Source organism: Trichomycterus rosablanca, chromosome 26 (genome assembly GCF_030014385.1).
Source record: "Trichomycterus rosablanca isolate fTriRos1 chromosome 26, fTriRos1.hap1, whole genome shotgun sequence".
Lineage (NCBI taxonomy): Eukaryota > Metazoa > Chordata > Actinopteri > Siluriformes > Trichomycteridae > Trichomycterus > Trichomycterus rosablanca.
The window spans coordinates 16,383,685-16,403,822 of NC_086013.1; the positions used below are offsets into that span (position 1 = coordinate 16,383,685).

General features: G+C 45.5%; 1 protein-coding gene across 1 annotated transcript in view; it reads right to left on the bottom strand.

Annotated features, from left to right (window-relative positions):
* Positions 1 to 18,676, bottom strand: part of LOC134303423 (astrotactin-2-like) — a 311,971-nt gene extending 293,295 nt beyond the window's left edge. Inside the window, exon 1 of the mRNA XM_062988832.1 lies at positions 18,333 to 18,676. Coding sequence (XP_062844902.1) covers positions 18,333 to 18,672 — 340 coding nt within the window. The 5' untranslated portion in view covers positions 18,673 to 18,676. The remainder of the gene's footprint in view (positions 1 to 18,332) is intronic.
* Between the last annotated feature and the right edge of the window lie 1,462 nt (positions 18,677 to 20,138).

The window sequence follows — 20,138 nt, forward strand, 5'->3', positions numbered from 1 at the left end:
CGCCGCGTGACGGGTTCGCTCTTTAAACGAAATTAAATCCGGACAGCTAAAGAGGGCTCGGACTTGTTGACAAATGAGTCCTGCATCAACAGTGAAACACTTCTCCCAAAAACGCTCTTTTAAAGTTCATATCACCTTTATAAGTTTAAAGTGTCGGAAACGCTCCATTCAGACTGTAAAACACTCTACGTACGCCGTGAATCGCAGATTTCGTCCAGATGCCTCCATAAGGGGGCGCCACACTGACTTATCGGTCTGCGTAATTTTGATTTAGTGCAGTTTACACCTCTTCATGTGGAATGAGGTTTTATTTCATTCATTTAAGTCGTTCAGTCTGAGAAATAAGCAGTAAAAGATGTAAAGTGAGTTAATTATATTTTACAGCGCTGTATATACAGTGTATCACAAAAGTGAGTACACCCCTCACATTTCTGCAGATATTTAAGTATATCTTTTCATGGGACAAGACTGACAAAATGACACTTTGACACAATGAAAAGTAGTCTGTGTGCAGCTTATATAACAGTGTAAATGTATTCTTCCCTCAAAATAACTCAATATACAGCCATTAATGTCTAAACCACCGGCAACAAAAGTGAGTACACCCCTTAGTGAAAGTTCCTGAAGTGTCAATATTTTGTGTGGCCACCATTATTTCCCAGAACTGCCTTAACTCTCCTGGGCATGGAGTTTACCAGAGCTTCACAGGTTGCCACTGGAATGCTTTTCCACTCCTCCATGACGACATCACGGAGCTGGCGGATATTCGAGACTTTGCGCTCCTCCACCTTCCGCTTGAGGATGCCCCAAAGATGTTCTATTGGGTTTAGGTCTGGAGACATGTTTGGCCAGTCCATCACCTTTACCCTCAGCCTCTTCAATAAAGCAGTGGTCGTCTTAGAGGTGTGTTTGGGGTCATTATCATGCTGGAACACTGCCCTGCGACCCAGTTTCCGGAGGGAGGGGATCATGCTCTGCTTCAGTATTTCACAGTACATATTGGAGTTCATGTGTCCCTCAATGAAATGTAACTCCCCAACACCTGCTGCACTCATGCAGCCCCAGACCATGGCATTCCCACCACCATGCTTGACTGTAGGCATGACACACTTATCTTTGTACTCCTCACCTGATTGCCGCCACACATGCTTGAGACCATCTGAACCAAATAAATTAATCTTGGTCTCATCAGACCATAGGACATGGTTCCAGTAATCCATGTCCTTTGTTGACATGTCTTCAGCAAACTGTTTGCGGGCTTTCTTGTGTAGAGACTTCAGAAGAGGCTTCCTTCTGGGGTGACAGCCATGCAGACCAATTTGATGTACTGTAGTGTGCGGCGTATGGTCTGAGCACTGACAGGCTGACCCCCCACCTTTTCAATCTCTGCAGCAATGCTGACAGCACTCCTGCGCCTATCTTTCAAAGACAGCAGTTGGATGTGACGCTGAGCACGTGCACTCAGCTTCTTTGGACAACCAACGCGAGGTCTGTTCTGAGTGGACCCTGCTCTTTTCAAACGCTGGATGATCTTGGCCACTGTGCTGCAGCTCAGTTTCAGGGTGTTGGCAATCTTCTTGTAGCCTTGGCCATCTTCATGTAGCACAACAATTCGTCTTTTAAGATCCTCAGAGAGTTTTTTGCCATGAGGTGCCATGTTGGAACTTTCAGTGACCAGTATGAGAGAGTGTGAGAGCTGTACTACTAAATTGAACACACCTGCTCCCTATGCACACCTGAGACCTAGTAACACTAACAAATCACATGACATTTTGGAGGGAAAATGACAAGCAGTGCTCAATTTGGACATTTGGGGGTGTAGTCTCTTAGGGGTGTACTCACTTTTGTTGCCGGTGGTTTAGACATTAATGGCTGTATATTGAGTTATTTTGAGGGAAGAATAAATTTACACTGTTATATAAGCTGCACACAGACTACTTTTCATTGTGTCAGTGTCATTTTGTCAGTCTTGTCCCATGAAAAGATATACTTAAATATCTGCAGAAATGTGAGGGGTGTACTCACTTTTGTGATACACTGTATCTGCTAAATATGTATTTTAAAAGCTACTCAAGCCTCCTTGCACAGCTGGATAAGTGAACCCACATCTGCGCACTTACGCGTTATGCTCGTATGATTTTATTTTCTATTGAGAGTTAAAGCCCGAGTCCAGATGTGCTAATGGTTTCGGTTTATATACAGGTTTCTTAACGCTGTATCCAGATGTGTCCTGTCCAATTTCTAACATGGAATTAGGAGCTGATGGAACAGCTGATGAACAAGTGATTTTGCCTACAGTCAAGCAAGCTTTGCATAACCAAAATATTAGAAAATACAGTACAATTACAAAAGCTTTGCTTCTGCTTTTTCAGCTACAAAGTTAGATAAATTTTTTGACAGACAGCTTCAAATCCCTTGCTCGCACATTATAGAAACTTCTAAACTATCAAATTACTCATCGTAGTTGCTGTATGTATATTTGTGACCAATTGGGTATTAAAAAAGTCCACAAACGTATTAGTGGATCTGGTCCACAGATTTTTACACCGGGCGTCCTTCCTAATGCAACCCTATTTCTGTCCTCGGACATCAGTCGACCTTATGAGATTCGAACCCAGCAGTAGCAGACCAGCGTATATGGTGGTTTTCTCTTGTTGAAATTCCCTGGTCCAGGTCTCAAAGGTCTTGAGAAGTCTGGCTGCTGGTCGTTTAAGAGGGGGGGGGAGGAAGGAAGGAAGGACGGACGGACGGACGGACTGAAGGAGGAAGGAAGGAAGAAAGAGAGATGAAGGCTCGAAAGAAATAACAGAACTTTGGCCGATGGCTTTTCTGGTACTTTTATCTTGTTTGAGCTCCCTGGTTCAGGTCTCGAAGGTCTTCAGAAGTCCGGACGCCGGTTGTTAAAGTCTTTAAATCCACACAGGCCACATTCTTCCAGGACTGACAGTGAAGTCCGGAAAATAAGTCTCTTCCTCCCTAAAGGGTTTTAAAATGAAGCGGGAGATAAAGAGACGACATCGACTGAATGGGAGTAAAAAGAGACGGCGGTTACTGCAGCGCCGCGGCCGAGCGCTCTACAATAACCCGCAGCGACAAAGCCCAGTAGAAATCTATCTAAAGGCTGACTTGTCAGAATCGGATTCATCCGGGCAACGGCGGCGCGAGATAAAAGCGGAAGGAGGCGATAAAACGGCGAGCGGAAGGTGGTGCGGGTTGCTTTTCATTTTTCTGCTGATGTCATGATAAGTCCAGGGACCATTGGTTTCAATTTTCGGGAAGATAAAAAACGGGAGATGAGACGAAACCAGACAGAAACCGGCTGCTCATATCATCGGCTCCATTTTTTCTTTTAGAAAACGTTTTCCCAAAGTTCACGCTACGCTCGTTACACCTGCTGACTGGTGACAAATTAAAGGAAAATGAATGGTCTTGGGCGCATTTAATGCACCTTGGCAGCGAGTCTACACTTCTACGGAACTGTACTGGCGGAGTGAAGCCCGATTCAAAGAAAGGAAGGAAAGGAAGGAAAGGAAGGATGGAGGAAAGGAAATGAAAGGATGGATGGAGGAAAGGATGGCTGGAGGAAATGAAAGGATATATTAGAATAGAATAGAATAGAACCAGAAGGTTCCAAAGTCTAGCTCATACCTTGTACACTGATCCTATTATTAAGGCCCGGGACTCAAACTGATAAACCGAAGGACTGAGAAGCACTCGTCCTCAGCTCAGACTGTCCTGCGGTCTCCTCACAGCAGCGGGTTCAAGCTTTACTGTCCGAGCGGCTCCTCAAACGTCGGAGTTGAACAGCTCTCAGCTGGATCTTTTAATCGTAAAGATTTTAAGCCTAAGTCGTATTTTCACCTCTACTGCTGCAGACCTCCACTCCTGACTGCTTCATTTCTCCTGCACGAGTTGAGTTCATGTGGAGATCTGTATCACACACGGAGAGTCACGCACCGATCCTCATTATCCCCCGTCTTTGTGCAGCGCTATCGATCAGCCAGCAGAGGTCGCAATCAAAGCAGTTATGAGGAATCCCTACAACTACAACCCTCCTTCCCTCAAGCAAACCAGTTATGTCTGTGTGGGCGCCTGGCCGGAATCGAACCCGTGAGCTCGAGATTCGAACCCGTGAGCTCAAGATGTGTGTTTTACCATTGCACCACCCAAGAAACAAATCTGTTTAATGGTCCTAACAACAAATCATTGGTCAGTTAGTGAGTGTAAAGTGAAGACATGGACTCCTGAGACCTGTGCTGACACTTGCCTTCATGTCCTTATAGCACAGTCATGCTGAAACAGGAAAGGACCTTCCCTAAATTGTTGTTGCACAGTTGGAAGCTTTGTTGTAGCTGAAACACTTGAATTCAATAATTAGAATGGGTGTCCCAATACTTTTAGCCATATAGTGTACCATGTATAAAAGCAGCCAGCTGTTTCACACATGTTGGGTTGCCAAGACCAGAAAAATAAAGTACCTCAGTGCCTTGACCTTAAAAGTAACGCTAATCCAAACTGACCTTGGTCCAAAACCGATGGGCCGTCTAGTTGATTGGAATCCAGACCGGTGACTCTTATAACTCACATAACTGTCCAGCTCAGACGTTCCTGACCGTACCGTTACCCCCGTGTGATCATGGCAACAGGATCGAGAGCATCTTCAAACGTCAAGCAGCTCTCAGAGAGTTCAAGAGCCACTTCTGCTTCTGAAGATCTCACCGAGAACCTCCTCTCAGCTCAGCGCTTCATATAGAAACAAACAATATCATGTAATATATCAGCGACATGAAGGAAATAAATGCTTCCAGCTTTGCAGCAACAGTTTAGGGAAGGTCCTTTCCTGTTCCAAGACATGAAGAAAAGCTTGACCAGGATTCAGCCTCACTGAAGTGCTTCGGAATGAACTGGAACGTCAACCAAGAGAAGCCTTCTAGGAAGAGTGACTGTTGTTCTGCTCAAAAGATCACATATATCTATATATCTGTATGTGTCTGTCTATCTATATATCTGTATGTGTCTGTCTATCTATATATCTGTATGTGTCTGTCTATCTATGTGTCTGTCTATCTATATATCTGTATGTGTCTGTCTGTCCATCTACCTGCGTCTGTCTATTTATATATCTGTATGTGTCTGTCTGTCTGTCTGTCTGTCTGTATCTATCTATCTATCTGTATGTGTCTGTCTGTCTATCTGTGTCTATCTATATATATCTGTGTCTGTCTGTCTATATATATAATATCTGTGTCTGTCTGTCTAGCTATATACCTGTATGTCCCTGTCTGTCTGTCTGTGTGTCTATCTATCTGTAAGCCTCCGATGTGTGTTGTGCAGCGCCCTCTGTTGACGGCACATCCTGAGTTCTCTAAATAGCACCAGGGTTTAGGATTCCTGAACAGGACCAGCTCAGGATCCACAGATATCTTGGTTGAAAAGTGTGAGGAGACTCAAATGCAAATCATTTCATTAGTCAAACAAAACCTCTGGACTCAGAACAGCTGGAACACGCGTTTATTGACTCGTCTAGCATTCACGCCGGCGTCTGAACGAACGAAGTCCGCAGGGACTCGGCACGTCGCGGTCGGGCGTCGAAAACATCTGCAGGGTTTAAAAAAAGAACTGACTCTAGCTGTGCGAGCTTCACACTCGCAGGAAGTGGCAAATTGAGATCAACACCTCGACTTTTCTTGATTATTCACTTCATTATCGAGTCTTAAGAGCAAACCGGAGGCGACGAGAGCCGCGCCCGTAAAATCGGCGCCCGGGCGAAAGCAAATCAAAGCGCGTTCTGCTCTCGGCAGCACTTTTGTTCCGCCGCGGCGTCGATTCCCTCCTTTATTCGGGGAGCAGTATGTCTACTGTCAAATAATTTTGGTTTTAATTCATCAAATGTGTACGTAAATCCAGACGCCCCCCCCGGCTGCTGCCTGAGCGTTGATTAAATCCATTTATAAAGCTCGACTCCGCCCGGTAACGCCGTGCTGCCTCGTGCTGATGATTTGTTGAGATTCGATTTTCACTGTTAAGCAGTAAAACAATCTGAGCAGGTTTCACAAGTTTGTGATTGTAAAAAATTGGGGCGCAGACGTCTGGGTTACGTGAGGGTTCAATTAATCTGCACCTTTTTAATATTATGATTTATTAATATATATACACACTGATCAGCCATAACATTAAAACCACCTCCTTGTTTCTACACTCACTGTCCATTTTATCAGCTCCACTTACCATATAGAAGCACTTTGTAGTTCTACAATTACTGACTGTAGTCCATCTGTTTCTCTACATGCTTTGTTAGCCCCCTTGCATGCTGTTCTTCAATGGTCAGGACCCCCACAGGACCCCCAAAGAGCAGGTATTATTTAAGTGGTGGATCATTCTCAGCACTGCAGTGACACTGACATGGTGGTGGTGTGTTAGTGTGTGTTGTGCTGGTATGGGTTGATCAGACACAGCAGCGCTGCTGGAGTTTTTAAATACCGTGTCCACTCACTGTCCACTCTATTAGACACTCCTACCTAGTCGGTCCACCTTGTAGATGTAAAGTCAGAGACGATCGCTCATCTATTGCTGCTGTTTGAGTCGGTCATCTTCTAGACCTTCATCAGCGGTCACAGGACGCTGCCCACGGGGCGCTGTTGGCTGGATGTTTTTGGTTGGTGGACTATTCTCAGTCCAGCAGTGACGGTGAGGTGTTTAAAAACTCCAGCAGCACTGCTGTGTCTGATCCACTCATACCAGCACAACACACACTAACACACCACCACCATGTCAGTGTCACTGCAATGCTGAGAATGATCCACCACCTAAATAATACCTGCTCTGTGGGGGTCCTGTGGGGGTCCTGACCATTGAAGAACAGGGTGAAAGGGGGTAACAAAGCTTGCAGAGAAACAGATGGACTACAGTCAGTAATTGTAGAACTACAAAGTGCTTCTATATGGTAAGTGGAGCTGATAAAATGGACAGTGAGTGTAGAAACATGGAGGTGGTTTTATAACAGACATTATAAACTGTATAAACAGACAGTGCAGCTTGTTTACTGGGCTTTACAGGTCAGCGACTTTATTCTAATTTATTTGATCCTCATTTTTCATCCCTCTTAAAAAAATCTGCACAACCTCAATGGACTGGCAGCTTACCAGCAAGTCTGCAGAGGGTCACGACCTGCGGAGGTCCTAAAGAGCAAAATCTTTTAGACTACAAAAAAGCAGCGATTTTGCTCCATTAATATGAATGAAGAAAACATTCGCTTTGATTCCGTATTTCGGGATATAAAAGGGCAGCGACGCCACAGGGATCAGCGGGAAAGAGGAAACGACTTTAGAGACTCCGTGTGTTCGTCTCACACGAGCTCGACGCTTCCAGAGACGCAGAGATTAATCAAAATTAACAGAACAAAAAAATAAAAGAGACGAGCACTGTTGGTGGTGGTTTATTCGACGGAACATTGAGAAACGTCTCAGCCGGCGGATATCGATTTAGTCACCGCCATGTGGACTGTGATCAAAGCTAAAAACTGAAGGAGAGGTTAGCACAGCAAGCTTCAAGCTCATGCATCACATCCCATTAGCAAGTTACTTAATCTGTCCAATATTAACACCAGTATCGACCAACCCAGACCACACCCACCAAAATATCCACCAAAACCCAGAGTAAAACCAGTAACAACAAAGCCAGGACAAGGAGTTTTTGTTTTTTTTAACCAAGCTTTTTTTCACGTCTTTATAGCGCTTGCTTTGTGCTGGAACAGGAAAAGGACTTCCCTAAAGGGAGGGAGGGAGGGAAGGAAGGAAGGAAGGAAGTACGGACGGAAGGAAGGAATCTTTTATCATCTGAGGGAAGGGAGAGGAAGGAATTCACTCTTGTATTAGTAAGAAATTTGAGAACTTTTTGCATTATTCTCAATATTATGATTACTGTCGGGTGGAGTGCTTGTGTGCAGTAAGTGAACACTTTGTTCGACTGTGCATCATCTATTTATCTGTAAGACTTGTTATAAAAAGCGTTATCATAAAAAATAGGTATTTTTTAAGATAGATGGGTGGATAGACACTTTATTAATCCCAAAGGAAATAATTTTTAATCATCTGTACGACACTGCTGGTGAATACAATTATTTAGCTTGGTTTGTGAATGTCAAAAAAAATAAACCTAAAAAATCTAAATCAGAATTGATTTTGATCTAAATATTCTTCACGACCTTTCCAACCAACACCTGATAATCCTGACTGGCATCGTCAACCCAGGCGCCCAATTTCCAACCGTCACCGCCCGAACACTCTAATCCCTCCAGCAGACGAGAGTTCACGCTGCCACGCATTTCATCACCTCGCTCCCTGACGTTCTTACACCCCGGAGACAGAGAGACGGCGGCACAGGGGCCCTTAGCGCCACGGAAAGTACGGGTAAATTAGCCGCCGCCGCTAACCCGCACGCCAGAATCTATCTCTGGATCCGATACAGACGGAGCCCGCCGGACTCGCCGCGCGGCCAAATGGGAGGACAGAGAGTCGTGACTCAAATCCAGGCAGCTGTCGTTAATGAGAGAAGCCGAGTGATTTGTGAGCGTCGGTGCCAGCCTCCCGGCTCGCGGCTCACAGCCAGAGTGCCAGTTAATACCAGAGGCTTTATCTGCTGCAACCAGCCGCCGCTCGGCCCTTACGCTGGAGCTAAATCGACGCAGTTCCACTTTGTGCTAACGTGAACGGCGCGTTGGAGTGCGTGATCATCTCAATTTCTGCACTCGGTACTAAAAGGTGAGAAGGCGGTGGGTAGCACTGTCGCCTCACGGCAGGAAGGTCCTTGGTTTGATTCCCAGGTGGAACTATCCGGGTCCCTTCTGTGTGGAGTTTGCATGTTCTCCCTGTGCCTTCCACAGTCCAAAGACGTGCAGTCAGGTTCACTAAAGATGAAGATACTAGAATTGCCCTAGGTGTTTCCTCTGGGGTGTTTCCTCCCTTCAGCCCAGTGAATTGGACCCACCGCAACCCTGACCAGGATAAAGCCATGGTATACCAGACAATGAATGAACTACAATCAGTATCGATGGATCACATGGACAAATTAAAGACCCATTGGCTCAGGGGTTCATGAACTGATGTTCTGATTTCTTCCTAAAGCCACTGAAGTTCCTTCACACCCAAATAATGGTTAATAAACCACAAAGAGAAGAAAGGGAGGAGGGAATGGACCTTCCTCAAACTGTTGAGGCAAAGTTGAAAGCAGGAGTGTGGCTAAACATCTGAACTTAATAATTAAAGGAATGTCCACATACTTTTGGCCTTCTAGTGAATGGAGGAATAACGAAAAACATGAGGCATTCAAACCTGACAATGCTGTACCAGCTGTGAAGCATGGTGGTGGTGGTACCATGTGAAGCCGTTTCGCCAACCAATCAAAGATATTCAACCCTGATCTGTAAATTTCTGCCAAGGTTCACCGAGATGCCAGTCAGGTGACCAGACTCGCCTGTATGAGCATTTATGTACATGAAGAACGTTTGGGTTACTGTAGGGTGCGCTGTTGCACCGCTGTTGCACCGCTGTTGCACCTTATGCCGATGCCCGTCCTGACGCAACCCTATATGTCTACTCCTGTATCCGGGCTTGGGACCCACACTGAGAGGTGCACCTCCTAATGACCAGACTGTTTCGACCACATCCACCTCTCCCTCCTTAAAAATGAGACAACCATGTCCATTTAGGTGCCCGACCGGCTGATAGCACAGCTGAGAGGACACTTATGAGGAAAACGACCCCAGACTTTGTTTCAGGTCGTGATGCCGACCTTGAATCGCCCTCAATGGGGCCGAAACTAAGCACGCCGTGTATTGATTTTAAAAGCTCCTCCATCGCCAGGTTCATCAGATGTTTAATTATCCATCATACCACAGGCTGCACGTCGGCGGTGTTCGTACCTCGTCCCTGAACCTCGCCTCGTTTCGCCGCCTCGGCACGAACGCTGACCAGACCAGAAACTGTGGAAATCCATACTAAATAAGAGCGGGAGCTAAATTATTCAGCAGTTCATTTTAAATCCAGTCCAGCAATGCTAATGAGCGTCGACTAAAAACCAGGAGGTTTAAACCACAGAACATCAGCAGGACCCGATAAATAATCACACTAAATACACGAGGACAAAAGTATCGGGACAGCCTCTAATTTTTAATTCAGTTCCTAAGAGGTGTAATGAATCAATTATATAAAGGGAATGATATGCTTCTGACTTTGCAGCAACAGTTTAGGGAAGGCCCTTTCCTGTTCCAGCATGATTGTGCTCTGTAAAGACGATTTAAAACTCCAGTGGCCGGCACAGAACAACAAAACACCAACTGAGGCTTTCCTGACCAGCATCAGTGCCCACCCATCTTTTCACTGAATGGGCACAAATTCCCACAGTCTCGTGAGAAGCCTTCCCAGAAGAGGTCCACATACCAAACTTGGCACAGTGTTTACACCGGATGCACTTCCTGACGCAACCCTCCTATTTCTATCCGGGCTTAGGACCTGCACTCTGACAAGTGCACCTTCCATCAGCTAGGCTATTTCCAGGCATCAGCCAATCATGTCCGTGCAGAGGCCTGAATGGCCGATACCAAGCCGAGATTCGAACCCTGGATCCCCAGATCTCAGCCGTGGCAGGCTGGCAGACTTTAGAGTTTGTTTAGAGGCACTCGGTGTGGCAGTAAAGTCTAGGTCCAAAAACCCCAGTGAGCAAGCCTAGGACTGTTGTGGCACCCCCTAATGGAAGCGAGTCTTATTCAAATCAAATAATAAATAAAGTCAATAATATAAACACTGAACAAAAGCGAGATGGACACGATGTCCGAGATGACCTTCCTGTTACGCAACCCTCCTATTTCTACTCCTATAACCGGGCTTGGGACCTGTACTGAGAGGTGCACCTCCTAATGACTAGACTGATTCGACCACTTCCACCTCTCCCTCTTTAAAAATTATACAATCGACATGATTTAGGTGCCCGACTGGCTGATAGCACAGCTGAGAGGGTACATATGAAGAAAATGACCCCAGACTTTGTTTCAGGTCATGATGCCGACCTAGAGTCGCCCTCGATGTATTGATTTTAAAAGCTCGGCTATCGCCAGGTTCATCAGATGTTTAATTATCCGATATACCACAAACTCTGGACACTCCAAGAGTCGAATCGGGTTAAAACGCACGTACGGGGACAAAATAGTCACGAAGAACGTTTCAAACCCATTCACTCTCAAACCCATTCACTACTGCCATAGCATCAAGCCACTCATGCCACAGCATCACCAGACTTCTGCTACACCATCACCCCATTGCTGTACATCACCCCACTGCTGTTACACCATCACCACACTAATTCCACACCATTACCCCACTCATGCCACAGCATCACCCCACTCATGCCACCACACCATCACCCCACTGCTGCCACACCATGACCACACACGTGCCACACCATCACCCCACTGCTGTACACCATCACCCCACTCATGCCACACCACCCCACTCATGCCACCACATCACCACACTAATTCCACACCATCACCACACTCGTGCCACACCATCACCCCACTGCTGTACATAATCACCACACTTATGCCACACCATCACTCCACTACTGCCACACCATTACCCCACTCAAGCCGCCCGTTCACTCCACTAATTCCAAACCATCACCACACTCGTGCCACACCATCACTCCACTACTGTACATCACCACACTCATGCCACACCATCACTCTTCTACTGCCACACTATCACTCCTCTAACTGCCACACCATCACCCCCTGATGCCACATCAACCCACTGATGCCACAACATCTCTCTCAAACCCATGCAGGTTCATGCTTCAGTGCTACTGCAGCTCGTGTCCATATTGGACCTCACAGTATGTGTAGTATCTCTCCTATAAGATAAATCAATACTGGACAGCACAGTGTCGTCCACAGCGGCGGTCAGCAACGTTTCTGCTAAACGTCGGGTTCTACTCAGCCTTACAGTACGAAATATACCGGATAAACACATCGGAGACAGACTGTGATTAGCGACTTCTTTTTCTTGCCAACCTTGTCAGAAACGTCAGAGAGTAAATTAATACAGCAGGCTGCACGACACGAACAGAATACACGGCTCAAAACGCTGTCTTATTATTATTTTATTTATTTCATTAACAAAACATTGGACACCCTGTCCTCATGGGTCACAGTCATGCTTACTGTTGGCATAATATTTATTTATTTAGTGTTTAATGTCATGTTCATGTACAAGTCTTTTATTCGAGTTTTTTGCTAACCTCTAATGTCGATCTGTACACACCGTACGTTTGAGGTCATTCGATGCTTTTTAAGCCGCACGGGTTCAGACGTCGGTTCATCTCGGCGCGTTCGACAAGCCTATTAAAGCAGAAACTCAAGGCCGACCCGCTGCGCTAGTAAAAGAAGCAGTAGCGAAGAAAGAAAAATGAAGTGGTTAATTAATAATGAACCGACACACAGAGGTACAGTAAATTACTCCAGATAAAAACCATGTTCGCAAAAAACACGTTCCTTTATGTTCGTAAAGTCCACATGCACCGTGAACTGCACCATGTCTAGAGCATTCAAATCCAGTCAGTCACATCACCCAACTCATGCCACACCATCACCACTGATGCTACACCATCACACCACTGATGCCACATCACCCCACTAATGCTTTGCTGACCAGTGATGCTCCAGTGAAGAACCATATCATGATGCTTTAACTTTTGCCACATCATCATCCCACTCATGCCACATCACCCCACTGCTGCCACACCATCACCCCACTACTGTACATCACCCAACTCACGCCACAACATCACCCCACTGATGCTGCCACAACATCACCCCACTCATGCCACATCACCCCACTGCTTCCACACCCTCACCCCACTCATGCTGCCATATCACCCCACTGCTGCGTTCTCTTCACTGGCTTCAGTTTAAAACAATAACGCTCGCCTACAAAGCCAAAAACAGACCAGACCCAAGCTACCTTAGAGAACTCATCACACCCCGCTCTGTAGCACACAGCCTCCAAGCTACTAGTCTCGCTCGTCTTCACCCAGAACTCGAGCAAGACAGGCATCAAGACTTCCCCCGTCTGTTCGAACATCTGAGTCTTTGTTCCTTTGTTCTAACAGGGTTTCAGCAGATTTGTATCCTTGGACTCTTGTTTACTTAAAGGAAATCTTTACTGTGGAAGCTTCCGTAAGTCTCTCTGGATAAGAACGTCTGCAAAATCCCGAAAATTTAAATATGTAAAAACCCTCACTGGTACACGTCTGGTACACGTCTGGTACACGTCTGGTACACGTCTGGTACACGTCTGGTACACGTCTGGTACACGTCTGGTACACGTCTGGTACACGTCTGGGTGGGTTTGGACGAGTTTATGCACGGTGCAGCTTGTTAAAGGAAAGGTGGAAGCTTTCGAAGGCGAGAGAGCGGTCATGATGTGAGGGGGCGTCCACACTTTTTCTGGCTTTTTTCCTATCATAGATGAATGATGACTACAGGTTTGTAAATAATACATTCCGGAGGCCAATGATTTCCCCTGCACGCTGAACAGTGCTGTGTAATTTTATCTGCTCCTTACACACAAGAAAGCTGCTCTTTCAACATCGGTCCACTTTGGATTTTCACAATAAGCAAAATCGTTGTACTGATAACTGCGGGATTACAAAATAAATACATGGATGGATGGTTCTTTAGGAAGGGCACCCAAGTGGTGCAGCAAAATATCTCAGAGTTCGATCTCAGCTCTGCTACCAGTCGGCTGGGCGCCCCCTAGCAGGCATGAATCGGCAACTGCTGGGTGGGAAAAGACCGGACTAAAAAGTGGACAAGGTCTGTGTAAGGACCCTGATGAGCAGCTTGAGGCGCCTGTACAGAAGTGGAAGAACGTGGAGATCAGCGCGTGACTCTCCATGCACAAAACTGGTGTAAGAAGGGGTTGATGGGCCGGATATACCCTCCTCGGATGCCATCAGGGTCTCCAGCAGTGGAAGAGCTTTAAGGGGGCTTCTTACTTTCATAAATAAATTTAAGGAAGAGTACATTAAATACCATGAATGTATTCAGTCGAGAGAATTTATGATATCTGGCACTGAAGTGGGACAGTAACGCCTGGCTCACAAGTGACATTCCGATTCATCCCAGTGTTTAGAGGGTTTGAAATTGAGATTGAACTCTTGGGGTGGATGTCCAAGATTCCTCCACAGCAAACTTGTTATTTTATAGAACTTATTGGTCATACAGGTTGGCACAGTGGGTAGCACCGTCACCTTACAGCAAGAAGGTCCTGGGTTCGATTCCCAGCCCACTTGCCTATACACAGTGTTTACATTTTTGGCATTTAGCAGACGCCTTTATCCAAAGCGACTTACAGTACAGGTACAGTATACAGTCTAAGCAACTGAGGGTTAAGGGCCTTGCTCAAGGGTCAAACCTGGCAGTGGTGGGGCTTGAACCAGCGACCTTCCGATTACTAGTCCAGTGCCTTCTTGGAAACCATTTGAACATCATCATGAACATCTTGTAAAAATCTGAGCAGGAGGCCACTGATTAATGCACTTCATAACAGGTGCTGCTAAACTCACCCTATTTATGTGCAGAAGCAAAGAACTGTAAGGTGGCATCAATATTAAATACCAGTCAATTTTAATGTAGATTTTTTCTTACTCTTTACTTTCCTTTTATTTTTTACCTTGTCCTAATAAATATGACCAAAGAAAATACCCCACTGACCACATTCAGCGTGATTTTATGAGCAGTTTGAGAGACGTTATGCTTTGAAAAAACATGAACTTTGCAGAGAACCCATTTTCAAAATGCCACACGGGTCCCTGAAGACCCACTGGCTGGTGCAGGATAGCTAGTTAGCTACACTACATGGCCAAGAAGTATGTGGACGTCCTAATTTAAAACCATAGAATAGAATAGAATCTTTATTGTCGCTATACATGGGTACAATGGCATCTCTCCATAGGATTATTGACTGTGTCTGTTGGGATTTATGCCCCAACACCAGTGAGATTACTGGTTGGTACTGGTACTAGTAATTATAAAGGTTTAAGCACGTCCATCACCAGGTTACCATCACTGATCCCTGATCAAGGGCCCGAATACTTGGAGTGTATCTGGTCACAAGTGGATTCAATAAATGTATTCAGCCGAGAGAATTTATGATATCTGGCACTGAAGAGGGACAGTAACACCTGGCTCACAAGTGACATTCCGATTCATCCCAGTGTTTAGAGGGGTTGGGGTTGGGACAGCAAACTTGTCTTTTCTGGACCTTGTATCATCACTGAATACAATTTGAGCAACTGAGGGTTAAGGGCCTCGCACGGTCACCTCACAGCATGAAGGTCCTGGGTTCGGTTCCCAGGTGGAGTGGTCAAGGTCCTTTGTGTGTTTGTGTGGGTTTCCTCCAACAATCCAAAGACATGCAGATAATTGGACATACTTGGACACCCTTTTGATGGACTGGTGATCCGTCCAAGGGGCTTCCTACCTTTCGCCCGGTGAATCAGACCCACCGTGACCCTGAATGAATGAAAGAATGAATGAATCACCACACACCTGTTCCCAGTAGGCGTGACTGAATTACCTGAACCCAACAGGCCCAATTAAGACACGTGTCTACATACTTTTGGCTGTATAGTGTTTATAAATAGATTAATAGAAAGCTGGGAGATTGGCATGACTTGGCACTGCTGTTCAAGGATTAGCAGTGTGAGTGTGTGTGTGTGTGTGTGTGTGTGTGTGTGTGTGTGTGTGTGTGTGTGTGTGTGTGTGTGTGTGTCACACCAATAGCGCTTTCATTCATTCACTGCCCACGCACACACGCTCCTCTCTTTGCACTCTTTAGTATTTCTAAACATAATCAAGCACATGTTCGCCACCTGATAGTTCCAATGACCAGATCTGTTCTTATCACTGGTAGAAGCAGCATGAACTGTTCTGTACTTGTGATGATCATAAAGAACACAAACACACAAAGAACTGCACGCAGGAACGCTGAGGAACGCCTCCGTTTCCACCTCTGATAGAAGCAGCATGAACTGTAGTTATGATGATCATAAGGAACACAAACACACAAAAACTGTACACAGGAATGATAAGGAACGCCTGTTTCCATCTCTGGTAGAAGCAGCATGAACTGTTCTGTACTTATGATCATAAAGAACACAAACACACAGAGAACTGCACACAGGAACGCTGATGAATGCTAGGGAACGCTGAGGAATGCTGTTCTGTATTTATGATCATAAAGAACACAAACACACAAAGAACTGCACGCAGGAAGGGTTAGGAAAGCTTTGGAACACTCAGGAACGCCTCTGTTCCCATCACTGGTAGAAGCAGCATGAACTGCAGTTATGATGATCATAAGGAACACAAACTGTACACAGGGACACTAAGGAACGCTCAGGAACGCCTCTGTTCCCATCACTGGTAGAAGAAGCAGGAACTGCTCTGTACTTATGATCATAAAGAACACAAACACAGAACTGCACACCGAGAACTGCACACCGAGAACTGCACACCGAGAACTGCACACCGAGAACTGCACACCGAGAACTGCACACCGAGAACTGCACACCGAGAACTGCACACAGGAACGCCTCTGTTCTGTACATGTGATCATAAAGAACACAGATACACAGAGAACTGCACACAGGAACGCTGAGGAACGCCTCTGTTCCCATCACTGGTAGAAGCAGCATGAACTGTAGTTATGATGATCATAAGGAACACAAACACACAGAGAACTGCACACAGAGAACTGCACACAGAGAACTGCACACAGGAACGCCTCTGTTCTGTACATGTGATCATAAAGAACACAAACACACAGAGAACTGCACACAGAGAACTGCACACAGAGAACTGCACACAGAGAACACCTCTGTTCTGTACATGTGATCATAAAGAACACAGATACACAGAGAACTGCACACAGGAACGCTCAGGAACGCCTCTGTTGCCATCACTGGTAGAAGCAGCATGAACTGTAGTTATGATGATCATAAGGAACACAAACACAGAGAACTGCACACAGAGAACTGCACACAGAGAACTGCACACAGGAACGCGTCTCGGTTCTGTACATGTAATCATAAAGAACACAAACACACAGAGAGGAACGCTGAGGAACGTCTCTGTTCCCATCACTGGTAGAAGCAGTATGAACTGTTCTGTACTTATGATCATAAACACACAGAGAACTGCACACAGAGAACTGCACACAGGAACGCCTCTGTTCTGTACATGTAATCATAAAGAACACAAACACACACAGAGGAACGCTAAGGAACGTCTCTGTTCCCATCACTGGTAGAAGAAGCAGGAACTGCTCTGTACTTATGATCATAAAGAACACAAACACACAGAGAACTGCACACCGAGAACTGCACACCGAGAACTGCACACCGAGAACTGCACACAGGAACGCCTCTGTTCTGTACATGTGATCATAAAGAACACAAACACACAGAGAGGAACGCTGAGGAACGTCTCTGTTCCCATCACTGGTAGAAGCAGCATGAACTGTAGTTATGATGATCATAAGGAACACAAACACACAGAGAACTGCACACAGAGAACTGCACACAGAGAACTGCACACAGAGAACTGCACACAGAGAACTGCACACAGGAACGCCTCTGTTCTGTACATGTGATCATAAAGAACACAAACACACAGAGAACTGCACACAGAGAACTGCACACAGGAACACCTCTGTTCTGTACATGTGATCATAAAGAACACAGATACACAGAGAACTGCACACAGGAACGCTCAGGAACGCCTCTGTTGCCATCACTGGTAGAAGCAGCATGAACTGTAGTTATGATGATCATAAGGAACACAAACACAGAGAACTGCACACAGAGAACTGCACACAGAGAACTGCACACAGGAACGCGTCTCTGTTCTGTACATGTAATCATAAAGAACACAAACACACAGAGAGGAACGCTGAGGAACGTCTCTGTTTCCATCACTGGTAGAAGCAATATGAACTGTTCTGTACTTATGATCATAAACACACAGAGAACTGCACACAGAGAACTGCACACAGAGATCTGCACACAGGAACGCCTCTGTTCTGTACATGTGATCATAAAGAACACAAACACACAGAGAGGAACGCTGAGGAACGTCTCTGTTTCCATCACTGGTAGAAGCAGCATGAACTGTTCTGTACTTATGATCATAAACACACAGAGAACCGCACACAGGAACGCTGAGAAACGGCGCGGCAGCAGCGTGCACGCACAGTGGCGCATACATCCTGACTTACCGAGCGTAAAGTAGGGCAGCGCTGTGTTCTCCAGATCATCCAGTACCGACACGGCTCCGGGAACGTCGCTCCGCACGAACAGCAATAGCCGTGAGTCCGCCGCGCCCGTTCCCGCGCTGCCCGAGCCCACGCTCAGCTCACTTTCCCGCAGCACCGGCAGCGTGGAGACCGTCACCGTTTTCACCTCACATGCCACCCCGGAGTCCCTCTCCCCGCCGGGCTTGGATCCCGCCGCTCCACCCGCCGCTGCGGTTCCGGTGATGAACTCCACACAGAGCAGCAGCAGCAGCACGAGGAAGTAAAACGGGCGCGGGACGAGCCGCTCCGCGCGCCGCGCCATATTCCCCCGGTCCTTCTCCGTGATTTTACACCGAACAACACACGCGCAGCTCTGCCCGCGCGCTCCTTTATAAAGCTGCCGAGTGTGGGCGCGCGGGGGCGCGCGACTCCGGTCCGGATACGAGCGCGCGGGGCGCAGGTGAGCGCCATCAGCGCTAATTATCCAAACGATGCATAATGTAAACAATTAAAATAATAACAAATAAATAAATTATTATATAATTATTACTATATTAATTATATAATTATACATAAATAAAACAATATAATTTTATATAATATTAAATATAAATATAACAATATAATCTTATATAATATTAAAAATAAATATAACAATATTATCTTATATAATATTAAATATAAATATATATATAAATATAACAATATTAACTTATATAATATTAAATATGAATATCTATAAATATAACAATATTATCTTATATAATATTAAATATAAAAAATAAATATAACAATGTTACCTTATATAATAATAAATAAAAATAAATATAACAATATAATCTTATATAATATTAAATATAACGATATAATCTTATATAATTTTACTAGAATATAAATACATATAACAATTAATTTATGTATTTATTTAATTTTTTTTTAATTATATAATTTTTATGTTAATTAATATCTAATAATTAATATCCGGCGGCACAGTGGCTCGGTGGGTAGCACTGTCGCCTCACAGCAAGAAGGTCCTGGGTTCGATCCCCAGGTGGGGCGGTCCGGGTCCTTTCTGTGTGGAGTTTGCATGTTCTCCCCGTGTCTGTGTGGGTTTCTTCCGGGAGCTCCGGTTTCCTCCCACAGTCCAAAAACATGCAGTCAGGTTAATTGGAGACACTGAATTGCCCTATAGGTGAATGGGTGTGTGTGTGTGTGTGTGTGTGTGTGTGTGTGTGTGTGTGTGTGTGTGTGTGTGTGTGTGTGTCTGTCTGTCTGTCCATCACTGCTTGTTCTATACAATAAATTCACTATATGGCCAAAAGTACTTTCCACCATTTCCACAAGTTTTTGGACAGTATCTGGGCAAATACGTGCCCATTTGGTCAAAGGAGAATTTGTAAGCTGTAGCCTAGTGGTTAAGATACTGGACTAGTAATCAGAAGGTCGCTGGTTCAAGCCTCACTACTGCCAGGTTGCTGCTGTTGGGCCCTTGAGCAAGGCCCTTAACCCTCAGTTGCTCAGACTGTATACTGTGACTGTACTGTAAGTCGCTTTGTATAAAAGCGTTCGCTAAATGCCAAAAATGTAAATGTAAAATGTAATGTCAGGCACTGGTGGGTGATGAGAAAGCCAGTGGGGCTGAGGTCAGGGCCCTGTGCTGGCCACTGTGGCCGGTGTTATCCACACCTAACTGGTCAACCCATGTGGTCCTAATGAACAGTTGAGGGTATTTTACAAACGGTTGCAATGTATGAGACCAAACAGTGTAAACATTTCCAGATAAATAGT